The 13,126-nt window shown below is 45.7% G+C and overlaps 1 protein-coding gene across 1 annotated transcript in view; it reads right to left on the reverse strand.

Moving 5' to 3' along the window:
* Positions 1-8,587, reverse strand: part of CUL5 (cullin 5) — a 94,002-nt gene extending 85,415 nt beyond the window's left edge. The window contains exon 1 of the mRNA XM_073583002.1: positions 8,430-8,587. Within this exon, the coding sequence (XP_073439103.1) occupies positions 8,430-8,453 (24 nt within the window). The 5' untranslated portion in view covers positions 8,454-8,587. The remainder of the gene's footprint in view (positions 1-8,429) is intronic.
* Positions 8,588-13,126: the final 4,539 nt, after the last annotated feature.

Consider the following 13,126-nt stretch of genomic DNA (forward strand, 5'->3'; position numbering starts at 1 on the left):
GCGATCTCACGAGACCGCTAGAGTCACGTGAGACTACGTCATCACAGGACTGTGCCGCAAGGCATTACTGGGAACGCTGTGGCCCGGGAAGGCAGCGCAGGACGTCGGAAGGTAAATATACCCCGATTTTTTATTCTTTTTTTACAGGGGTATGGTACCCAGGGCCTGGAGGACAGTCTCCTCTCCTCCACACCGTGGGTACCAACCGCACATGAGACGCTTAACTTTGCGCATGGTGGGCATAGCCACAGTAAGCGATTCTCATGCATTCCTATGGGTGCGGAATCGCGGCAATTCTTTGCGATTCCGCACAAAAGAATGAGCATGCTGCGATTTTTTCCGCAATGCGATACCGCTGCGGAAAAAAGCGCAGCATTAGCACAGCATGTGCGGAATGCCATAGGAATGCATGGGGTGCGTTCTGTACACGATTTTTAAACATTTTTGCAGCGTTTTCATGCCGAAAACGCTTAAAAATTGCATCGTGGGCACACAGCCTCAGTCTGTTTCAGTAGCTCCACAATCATGGGGAAGACGGCTGACTTGACAGATGTCCAGAAGGCAGTCACTGACACACTACACAAGGAAAGTAAATTTTGCGTTTCATTTGGAAACCAAGGTCCCAGAGTCTGGAGGAAGAGTGGAGAGGCCACAATCCAAGCTGTATTTTGTCTAGTGTGGTTTCCACAATCAGTGATGGTTTGGGGAGCCATGTCATCTGCTGGTGTAGGTCCACTGTGTTTTATCAAGACCAAAGTCAGCACAGCCGTCTGCCAGGAAATTTTAGAGCACTTCATGTTTCCCTCTGCCGACAAGCTTTTTAGAGATGGAAATTTTATTCTCCAGCAGGAGTTGGCACCTGTCCACACTGCCATAAGTGCCAGTACCGGGTTTACAAACGGTATCACTGTGCTTGATTGGCAGCAAACTCGCCTGCCCTTGACCACATAGAGAATCAATGGGATATTGTCAAGAGGAAGATGAGAGACACCAGACCCAACAATGCAGACGAGCTGAAGACTGCTATCAAAGCAACCTGGGCTTCCATAACACCTCAGCAGTACCACATGCTGATCGCCTCCATGCCACGCTGCACTGATGCAGTAACTGATGCAAAAGGAGCTCCGACCAAGTATTGATTGCATTTACTGATCATACATTTCAGCAGGTCAACATTTTGGATTTTACAATATTTTTTCAAGCTGCTGTTATTACTGAGATAATGACTTTTGGGTTTTCATTGGCTGTAAGCCATAATCATCAACATTAACACAAATAAACACGTGAAATACATCACTCTGTGTGTAATGACTCTCTATATGAGATTCACTTTTTGTATTGAAGAACTGAAATAAATTAACTTTTTGAGGATATTCTAATTTTGTGTTAAGCACCTTGTATATAACAAAAATTTATAAGAAAAAATTGCAAAACTTACACGGTGTCAGATCTTCATGGATATGAAATGTCTGAAATAGAAACCAGATAGCAAAGCGAATAGCTCAGCAATGCGATCTGTGCTCGTCTATAAATAAGCCGACAGGCGCTCACGCAGGGCGCGACCCACCTAACACTTGGATTGTCTGATCTGTGAGGATAGACGCACAAGTGTTTTCACACTGTTTTTCACCTATTTTTGAAGTCTCATTCAGACGTTTACAATTTCTATTGTACACAGAAAAGAAATTAACATTTTGAATCTGTGCCAGTTTTTACTATCACTTGTGAGAACTCATTTCTCGTCGTCTGTGCCGCCTTTTTCCCCCCAAAAGCCTCCCTCCGGCTACGATTGATGTGGATGAGGAATTCAGCATCATCCACATAACCGAAAGATCTCTCGCCTGCACACTAGCATCGTCGACTCGCGCAGGTGCACTTTACTCTGCCCTACAGCTTGCAAAGAACAAAATATAACTGTGAACGTGTCTGGGAAACATCATTCCAGCAAAAAGGAGCCATAATTACTTTTACCGAAAGCATGTGTAGTTATGTTTTGCTCTCTGCCCACAGTAGGGCTGAGCAAAGTCTGGATGCGCAAGTCGACGATTCTAATGCGCGAGTGCGAGATCCTTCGGCTATGTGGAGGACGATGGATGTGTCATTCAGATGAAAGCAGGAGAACGGCATTTAGGCACAAAGAGGCAGCACAGACGTCGAGGACTGACGCCCAATGGACCGGACCAAAGACAATTACACAGAGATCGGGAGAAAATAAAAAGATATTTTTGGTGGTATACGGGGGGAATTAGGGGATGATGGACACGTTTAAGCAATGCTGTTCAGGAGCTCAGAATGTTGGTGGCATAGGTTCACATATTAAAAACTGGTGACAGGTTCCTTTTAATGGGGTGAAGCTTATGTGAATGTTTAACAGCTGTTAGTTCCACACCATGTAACTCTGTCCTGTGATATGCACTTATTTAGCAAATAAAGGAAGCTTTCCATGCACCTTCGCGAGTGCCGTAACGTCTCTCTTATTATTATATGTCTATTTTTATTTACTGAGCAGCACCACCACTTTCCTCACCTTGTCAGATCTTATTTTCCCACTGATGTTAGTGTTTGGGGCCTAGCGCTTACTTCTACTTTTTGGATTGCATGATACTCTGCCTCCAGAGCTTATCTTAAATTAAAAAAGGCATTACCAATGTGAGCCATGTGATGACTGACAGTCTGCTCTCCTGATCTACATGTCTCACACTGGTAACACCACCTTCCATTTTGAAAAATAAATCTCTGGAGGCAGATTTTCAGGGAGCTCTAGAGCTGGCCCATAGATCTCAACAGCTCATATTAGGAAAAACATGGATTTCTCTGACACAAGATAGCGGACCAGAGATATGAAGGTATTATTTCATTAAACATTCTATGACCTGTATACCCATACAGACAGCTTAGAAGGTTTGATCCTACTGACAGATCCCCTTTAAGGCTGCGTGCCCACAATGAGTAATTGATGCTGCATATTTTCCTTGTGTCAAAATACAGCATCTTACAATTCCAGAAAAATGGATTTTTTATATGCAGATTTTCCACATTAATGAAATTCTATGGGGAAAATCTGCACTCTCAGCGTACCCGCAAGAGAAATTGACATGTTTTGGAGCGCAGGTCAGACTACCTAATGCAAAATAAAAAAAAAAAAGTGGGCATGAGATTTCTACAAATCCCATCCATTTTGCTGAAACTGTAAGATGCTGAGAATTTATTTTCGTAGTGAAAAAATTCAGCGTCAAAAACTCCTCATGAAAACTTAACCTTAGAGGTCAATATGTCAGGAGGCTTTGTCCTGATGAACAAATACCAATAATTTCGCTGCCAATTTCCTTAGCATACGAGGTCATCTGTACGTTATGAATTAAAAGAGAGAACATATACAGGGTATGTCAGAAACAGAATATGACCTTCAAGAGGGTCAGTAATTGGGAAAATGGGGGGGGGGGGGGGACATCAATTTAGTCAATGGGCCGCTTTAGCACTATAATGCACTGGGGCCAGACCACTAAAGCTGTGCTACGCTTTTTATAACTTCAATATCTAAATTGAGAGAACCAAGGGCGAGAGCCTACAGCTTCCCAAGAAAGCGGACGCCACTCCCATGGATATGTTCGGAATTCTTAAAGGGAAGCTGTCACCAGCAAAAACGCTACTAACCTGCACCTATGGGGGTTAGTTACCTGCCTGGCGCCTACATGTGGACAAACGCTGTGGGGAGAAAATTAACTTTATTCTCGCCGGCAGCATTCGGTTTCAGGCACAGGGGCGGTGTAATCACGCCTCCGGCACTAACGGACAGCCGGATCCCAAAGCAGAGCCAGTGTCAGGCAGAACAAAGTTCATTTTCTCTCTGCAGCGTCCGGCTACGTGCAGGCACCGGGCAGGTTAATTACGCCAGTAACCTGCAGATTATTCCCACATCGGAAGGTTAATAGCATGTTTGCTGGTGACAATTCCCTTTCAGAAAAAAACAGCAGAAACCGTAATATTAGAGAAAACTACAGATCACACAACTGCACTATTGCCATGAAACATTTCGTTGTGCTCGCTGAAAAATCTGCACGGAATTTAAACCCCCTCGAGTTCTGCATGTTCTTGGGCCGGCTTTCTATCAGTTTTTTTTTTTTACTTGAGCTGAACAAAAGCGTCCAAAGTTGCCAACCAGACCAGTGTTCATAACCAGGCAGAAAACCACCTGCAAGGTTTTTTTCCAACTGGCACCATTATCTGACTTAGGCCGGGATCACACATGCGAGGAGTACAGCCGAGTCTCGCATGTTAAGGCTATGTGCCCACGTAGCGTTTTTCAAGCATTTTTTTCCTGAGCATAAACGCATGCCCTTGCCAGGAAAACCGCATGCGCTTTTTGACACGCCTTTTTGATGCGATTGTCAAGCGTTTTCCTATGCGTTTTTGCAATTACAGTGTATGTATGCGGAATCACATGCGATTCCGCACAATTAATGAATATGCTGCGTTTTTCTCTGCAGCGGAAAAAAACGCACCATTAGCACAACATGTGCGTTTTCCATTCTATTACATTAGATGCTTTTCTTAAGCGTTTCCGCAGCAGAAACGCTTGTCTAAAAGCGCTGCGGAAACGCTTAAAAAACGCAACATGGGCACACAGCCTTATACCCGGCACTCGGGAGGGGAGTGTGCGGTTTCATGTATTGCTATGCGGCCGCACGTTCCACTCCAGAGTGCTGGCGGCAGTGCCGGGTGTTAACATGCGAGACTAGGCCATATTCCTTGCATGTGTGATTCTGGCCTTACTAGGTGACCAGGAACGATTCCACAGAAATCCGTGCGACCCGATCTGGTATCACTTTACATCTGGGTTTCACTACCAAGCCAAAGGGGAGAAAAAAAATGAATGGGATTATTTCACTAAAGCCTTGTCTCCAAAGTAAAAAAAAAAAGAAGTGTCAACATCAGAGATAATGATACCTTAAAATAGTTTTCCACCAATTTCTGGCCCCCTGGACCATGTGCAAGAAATCAAAGGCCGATTTGCAGTGGCATTTAAGGTGTTAAGGGCAGCGCATAATGCATCATGGCACAGCCATACAAACCGTGCATCTTCTCACCCATCTCCTCCCTTGTCGAGCGGGTAGAGATAAAGGGGAAAAAAGGTGGGAAGATGAAGTTAAAAGGCTGGTTCCACCACGATGCAACGAGCGCCTTGCTTTGAAAAGTAATTCTGTACCTTTAAGAGCATCAATAGGAGCAGACTCCGCTCGCTGCCCTTACAGGTAGATGCAAGTTATATAAAACAGTCAGCATCTGTGGTTAGGATGTAGGTTCAGCTCCTGAGCCCACTCTATATACAAGGAACCAACATAGGACAGACGAGCAAGTCCTATGTCAGGAAGGAGTTACTGTAGATCATAGGTGAAGCCGACGATTAAAGGTGGCATTGCTGTCTTCTAAAGTGATGACATACTACTGAATGTTCAGCTTCTGAAAGATAAAACTTAAAGCGATTTTTAGATGTGTTCTGTGAAACCGGAAAACGCCTTAAACATGGGGCGCAGTGCTGTGGCCCCTTTACTGCATTAGGGGGATTTCATACATCGGACCTCCCAGGGTTATAAAGAGATGGACTAGCCTAGCGATATAAAATGGGACTCTTTAATGCCGAGCATGGGGACTTATCCTACTGAGATTTATGGTAAAACTGAGGGAAGTCATCATCTAGATTTTGGTCAAACAGAAGACTAGACGGATTTTTGCAAAACATGCCTGATAACATTCTGTGGCCACTGTAATGGCAGCCATGTCAGTTGTCACCCAAAATAGACAGCCATGAATAACTAAACCATAAGCAAACAAGAAAAACTCCACAAAATGTGAACGTTCTGTACAGGAACTTCCTCCAGAATCACAGGTTGCAGGCAGCAATGATATAAGGTACCCGAGAGACAAGGTCAGTGGTTATGAAGGAACATCATGCAGCCATTGCCGGCATAACTACATTATAATTATTTTTGGTAAGGTGAAGCCATGCTGCGCAAATCAGGCACAGAAGTAATCATACAGCGGCTGCATTACTGCCGTTGTGCATGTTTTACTATGAGACTCTCTGGTGTATCAAAGAGCAAACTTTGAGAAGTCAGTGGGGACTGGCTAAAAACTCCAGATGACCAGTCCTTGCAGGTCCCCAGTAGTGTCACAGACAGGTCTCGCACATAGGGAGCGATCAGACAAGGGAAGCAGGGCCGGGGGCGACTGAAGGACCTGCCTTGGACTAGTCATCTCAGATAGCCCTAACTTTTTGTGACTAGTGTATCTGGCTTTTGGGTAAAATTTCAGGATGAACCTAAAATGCACGCTAGCCTTTCCAGGTGAACTTCATATGACGGTCTCTAAACTTTTGAATACACACATCTAACTGCTCAGGGTTTCAATACTTTATGCACAAGTTGCTGTTCTCCAACAAGGAGCTTAATGGCAAAATTCACAATAGGTGTTTGACCCATGAATCGGCCAATAAATTTTAGGGTTGAATTACAATTGGTGTTAGACTATCCTCCTCATCACGCTGTTCACATTTTGACACCATGAGACCAATACAACACCTAACAATTGATCATCCGGTACCTCGCCATTGTGAGGCTTCAAGCAGTATGTTCTCAGACAAAAGTGGACACTGAACTTAGAGTGTCACAGAGTCATCAGCAGGGTACAACAGATATACAGAGACTGGAAGAGTCACAGAAAGACAGAAGTGGATGTCCTTTGGCCACATTCAACACCAAGGACTGTTGCATTGTGAACAATATCCTTCCGAACCGGATGATGAATGCCACACAACTCCAGACACGTTTAAGGGAGGTTAGAGGCACCCAAGTGTCATGTCAGACCATTCAAAATGATTTACATCAGTGTGCTAGATGACCGGCAATGGTACCTGACCAGGTACAGGGAGAATATATGCTGGACGAGGGACAAGTGGGCCTCAGTGCTGTTCACTGATGAAAGTCGATTCACGCCGAGCAGAAATGATGGCCACCATTGATGTTGGAGACGTCAAGAAAAGCGCTATGCATCAGCCACTGGTGTCATCGGACGAGCCTTTGGTGGTGGTGTTAGTGTGGGCAGGTGTAGATAGTTAATACCCAGCTGGCCTACACTTCGTGAATGGTACAGTGACAAGCCCTTACTACCTGAATAACATCATTAATCCAGTTATTGGGACTCTGCACCAACAACACAGGCCTAATCTCATCTTCATGGCCAACAATGCTCCAGCTCACTGAGGTCACATCTTCAGGGACCAGCTGCTGGAGACTGGGACACCTCCAACCTATGGGTATCGCTATGAAACAGTCCTCCTCCTGCTGCTGTTCACATTTTGACACCATGAGACCAAGACGGCATACTTTTGTGTTTATTGAGCATTAAAGTATTTACATTGATCTTTCTGGCTAACACGGTGCCACAATATAATTTGTTATGCATCACATACATGGCTGTAATAATGCAGAGTGTCCGATTCCCAAGGTCTGAGGCTCAGGAAGCATGAATCCACCATCAGCAGATTGCTAGGAGCCAGGATTATCGGCCAGAACAGTGATCTGTGGCTGTAGGATGAGAACCCAGAGACTTGCCTCATCCCTGACGGCATCCACAACTCTTCCTTTCCTTGGCCGGCCTGGCGTGACGGCATCATCGCACCGCAGTGACGGCATCATCGCACAGGGCCGCTTAATCACAAGACCCGGAGATGGGGAGGCAGGAGGTTTCCTCGTGGTTCCAGTCTCACAGCCATAGATGACGGTCCGGCTCCTGAGAAACGATTGGCACCAGCTCTAGGTACACCCGATGCCCGGCAGGGTCGGTCTGGGGGCGACCATCTGCACATAAACACCTCTTCCCTCGGGAACAATCTGCTTGCTGGACCCCAACACATCACCCCTCACAATTCCAGGAGTGGCCCCGTGAGCTGGAGCCATCGGGGCCCTGATGTGCCTCATTTAGCAAACACTTGGTCTCCTCAAGGAACAGCGTGTCCACGGCATCTCCGTACAGAAATGGGGGACGACGCTCCTCTCTTGATCCTCCTGGAAAAGTCTGAATTCATTAATATCCGGCCGTCACCATCCTGTCAGTGATTGGACAGTGGGTGACGGTGTAGGGTAATTCCCACTTGTCCATTTACTCCCAGGTTTCCAGGAGGAGCAGCAGAGGACACCGCAGCGGAGCAGGAATCACACAGCCCGGACCGTCCCCTCAGGCTCCACGCACTGTTACACGCCGGCTCTGCTCACACACTGCGGGACACAGAGCTGTGTGTGCGGCTCCGGGCAGTGACAGCGCACAGACGAGGCGCAGCCCGGCAGCGGCCGTCACTACAGGCCGGAGGGTAGCTCCGCACCCCGGTGACTGGGGAGCGGCAGCGCAGACCGGGGGGGGAGAGGGCTCCTTACCTTTAACAGATGAGACGTCGCCATGTTCCCTGAACTTGTCCTCCCGCCGGATCCCGCGAGATCTCTCTGCTTACGTCACATCCCGCGAGACGTCCATCGATTACCACACAGTTTCGGGATCACATGACTTCCGTCTCCGCCGTCCGCTGTCAGTCAGAATAACTCTGTTCACTATTGGTCAGGGAGATCGCTGGGGGGGGGGGCGGGGACAGAGACTATAAAAGCGTCAACTCGCCATTTGCGCGGGAAGTTACTCTAGTCAGCGGTGTTGTTCAGTGTTAATGAGGCCTAGATTTTATGTTGTGTTTTTTTAATGATTACTTTCTGAGGAAAATGGTTTCTTTTTAGCAACAATTGTAAAATTAAGTTTCTCTGGTCTTCACAGAAAAGTGCACTAACTTCCAACTCTCTCTCTGGCGCATTCATGTGTAAATATGGCTGACCGCTCGTCCAGACTTCTGTGAGAGAAATGAGAAAAGATGACTTTTGGGTAAAATGCCAACTTTTTCGTGTCAGAAAGTCATTTTTGCCACGATTTCCCGCCCAGACCTGAACCTCTCCTAATCGCTGCACACCACAGCTTTGTGATTTCGACACGGCGAGATCTTAATTTACTTCACGTCGGTCTTCATAAAATCTGTACAGGCATAAAGGGCGCTTATGGCTTAATCTTACGCTTTGCTTGTGCAAAAAAAACAAAACCAAGATAAATGAATCTACAGTAAAATTGGTGCTACATTCTGGTGTAAAGAATAGTTAAAGCATCAATTTGCTCTTCTTGGTCAGGGAGAGCACATATACTCCAAAGGCTTAACACCTGTAGTTAGCTGGTTTACATAGAATCACAGAATGTTAGAGTTGGAAGGGACCTCCAGGGTCATTGTGTCCAACCCCCTGCTCAGTGCAGGATTCGCAAAACCATCTCGCCTGTCTACACTGAAGGCCTCCATTGAAAGAGAACTCATCACCTCTCGTGGCAGCCTGTTCCACTCATTGATCACCCTCACTGTCTAAAAGTTTTTTCTAATATGTAATCTACAGGGTGGGCCATTTATATGGATACACCTAAATAAAATGGGAATGGCTGGTGATATCACCTTCCTGTTTGTGTCACATTAGTATATGGGGGGGACACTTTTCAAGATGGGTGGTAACCATGGCAGCCATTTTGAAGTTGGCCATTTTGGATCCAACTTTATTTTTTTGAGTGGGAAGGGGGACATGTGACACATCAAACTTATTGAGAGTTTCACAAGAGAAACAATGGTGTGCTTGGTTTTAACGTAACTTTATTTTTCATGAGTTATTTACAAGTTTATGACCACTTAAATACAAACATATGGGCCATAAACACAGTGAACAAGTCTGTAGAACAGTGTTCACACCACCAAAGACTGAAACATAGAAAAGCATAGTAAAACAAACGTACAAAAATACTCGGTTGTAAAGAAGTAGCAATAAACAGCAAGTGCTAGTAAAAAAATGATAAAAAACGGTATTTGGTTGATGCGTTTTCAGATAGGTAATGTTCGATGTGGACATGCTGCAGAGGACAGCTTTTATGTGCATGGCCCTCAAGGGAGGCTGTTATGAATGGGTCACCGAGGAGAAAAAAAAGCAAAACAAGCTAAGTCACAGAAAACCAGAGAGGTTGTTAACTATGCAGATTGCAGATCCCTGATCCTACCACACAACTAGCAGCAGCCGTGGAGCGTACCTACGATGTTCCTAGACTCTTCATCACAGCCGGAGGACTAAATAAGCCTGAAGCATGAAAAGGGGAAAACTAACTGCCCCAGAGCAGACCCCAAAGGATTAGATAGACCCCACACATGTATTGACGGTGAAACAAGATGAAGGCACAAACACAGGCAGGAAAATAGGCTGAGCAAACGATGGGGCCCAAACTAACAGGAAAGGAAAGGAAAGACACTATCTGCAACCTGCAAAAAAACCTGCAAAAATAATGTCCAACACTTCTGATAGCAAAATTAACCCTGAAGTCACTAGACTTCTCCCACTATATCAGCACTCTGAAATATTCTGAGACAGAGCAAAAAGAGACCAAACTAGTAAGGGACAAAAAGCAAATTGGCAAAATACTGATAAATAAGAGTGGAAATTCAGCACAGCCCCCCAGCTGGGGCTGGCTGACCACACCAAAAAACTGAATAGACCAACAAAATCAAGTGTGAACATTAGCAGAAAAACGTAGCTTTAGATGACTGGAACAGAGCTGAAAACCAAGAGCTGACAAACCAGAAGGAATCACCAGCAACCGAATAGGGCGTCAGCTGTCTTAAATCCAATCTGAGACTCCCGAGGTCCAATCGTCATCCTCATTATCAGGTGGCAGATCTCCACCAATCAAATCAGCCTCACTACCTCCTGTTACCACCAGAGGGAGTCTGGAAGGAGAACTCACAACTGGTGAACCAGAGAATGAACTCACAACAGTACCCCCCCCTTGAGGAGGGGTCACCGAACCCTCATCCACGCCACCAGGCCGATCAGGATGGGCCCTGTGAAAAGCACGAACCTATCTATTGGCATGAATATCGGAGGCAGAGACCCAATAATTATCCTCCTGACCATAACCCTTCCATTTGACCAAATACTGGAGTCTCCGTCTAACAAAACGAGAATCCAATATTTTCTCTACCTCATATTCCACATTGCCTTCAACCAACACAGGGTCAGGAGGTGCTGCGATAGGAACCACTGGCTCAACAACCTTTTCAACAGAGATTTGTGAAATACGTTATGGATCTTGAACGTAACTGGAAGAGCCAATCGAAACGAAACAGGATTAAGACTTTCCAAAATCTTATAAGGACCAATAAATCTTGGCTTAAATTTAGGAGATGCAACCTTCATAGGAATATTCTTAGATGACAACCAAACCATATCACCCATTTTAAACCGGGGACCAATGGTCCTATACCGGTTGGAAAATCGCTGGGCCTTTTCCTGAGAGAGTGACAACTTATCCACCACTTGGTCCCATATCTGCTGCATTCTCTTAACCACAGTGTCCACACCTGGGCAGGATGAAGATTCCACTTGCCCTGAAGAGAATCGAGGATGAAACCCAAAATTACAGAAAAAGGGTGACATCAAAGTGGCAGAACTAGCTCTATTGTTCAGTGCGAATTCGGCCAAGGGCACAAATGAGACCCAATCATCCTGATCAGCAGATATAAAACATCTTCAATAAGACTCCAAGGTCTGGTTTGTTCTCTCAGTCTGTCCATTGGTCTGGGGATGAATCGCAGAGGAGAAGGACAACTGTATTCCCAGATTGGAACAAAAGGCTTTCCAGAATCTGGAAACAAACTGGACTCCTCTGTCGGACACAATGTTCTCAGGAATCCCATCACCGAACCACCTGTTGTAAAAACAAGGGCACCAACTCAGCGGAAGATGGCAACTTTGGGAGTGGTACAAGATGGACCATCTTCGAAAATCTATCACAAATCACCCAGGTAACTGTCATTCTCTGAGAGACAGGAAGATCAGAAATAAAATCAATTGAGATATGGGTCCATGGCCTCAGTAACCCACTAGAACGAGAACAGGGTTTAGACCGAGAACAAGTCCCACAGGACTGTACAAAATTCCTGAAGTCACGAGATAAGGCAGGCCACCAAAATGACCGACTCACCAAATCTCTGGTACCAAAAATACCTGGATGACCAGCCAATGCGGAGCAATGAATTTCAGACATCACTCTCTTTCTCCACTGGTCAGGAACATACAATTTTCCCATAGGGCAACGCTAAGGTTTATCCTCCTGAAATTCCTCCAGAGCGCGTCTCAAATCGGGCGAAATGGCAGAAAGAACTACCCCCTCACCTAGGATGATAGTAGGCTCGGTCACACTAAGAGAATCAGCAAAGAAACTCCTAGAAAGGGCGTCTGCCTTAACATTCTTAGTGCCCGGAAGAAAAGAGACCACAAAATTAAAACGCTTGAAAAACAAGGCCCATCTAGCCTGTCTAGGATTCAAGCATTTGGCCGACTCCAGATAAATCAAATTCTTGTGATCGGTGAGGACCACAACTTGATGTCTAGCTCCCTCCAACCAATGTCTCCACTCCTCAAATGCCCATTTCATGGCCAACAATTCCCGATTCCCCACGTCATAGTTGCGTTCAGATGGGGAGAACTTTCGAGAAAAGAAGGCACAGGGATTCATCTTAGAAGTCACAGGGTCTTTTTGGGACAAAACAGCTCCTGAACCAATCTCAGAAGCATCTACCTCCACCTGAAATGGAAGTGAGACATCAGGTTGCCGTAAAACTGGAGCTGAAGTAAATCTCTGCTTAAGCTCCTGAAATGCTGAGATAGCCTCAGGAGACCAATTCAGCACATCAGCGCCCTTCTTGGTCAGAGCAGTCTGTTATGAATGAGTCACCGTAGGAGGCAAAAACAGAAATGCTAGCTAAGTCCAGAAAACCAGAGAAGTTGGCAGCTATCGGATTGCAGACCCTGAACCTATCAACACAACTAGCAGTAGCCGTGGGGGGTTCCTACGATGCCCTAGACCCCTCGATCACAGCCGGAGAATTAAATAGGCCTAAAGAAAGAAAAGGGGAAATCTAAACTGCCCCAGAGCAGACCCCATAGCAATAGGCAGCCCCCAACATATAATGACGGTGAAGCAAGATGAAAATACTAACACAGACAGAAAGATA

Source organism: Dendrobates tinctorius, unplaced genomic scaffold (assembly GCF_039654945.1).
Source record: "Dendrobates tinctorius isolate UK_male_01 unplaced genomic scaffold, ASM3965494v1 ptg000075l, whole genome shotgun sequence".
NCBI lineage: Eukaryota > Metazoa > Chordata > Amphibia > Anura > Dendrobatidae > Dendrobates > Dendrobates tinctorius.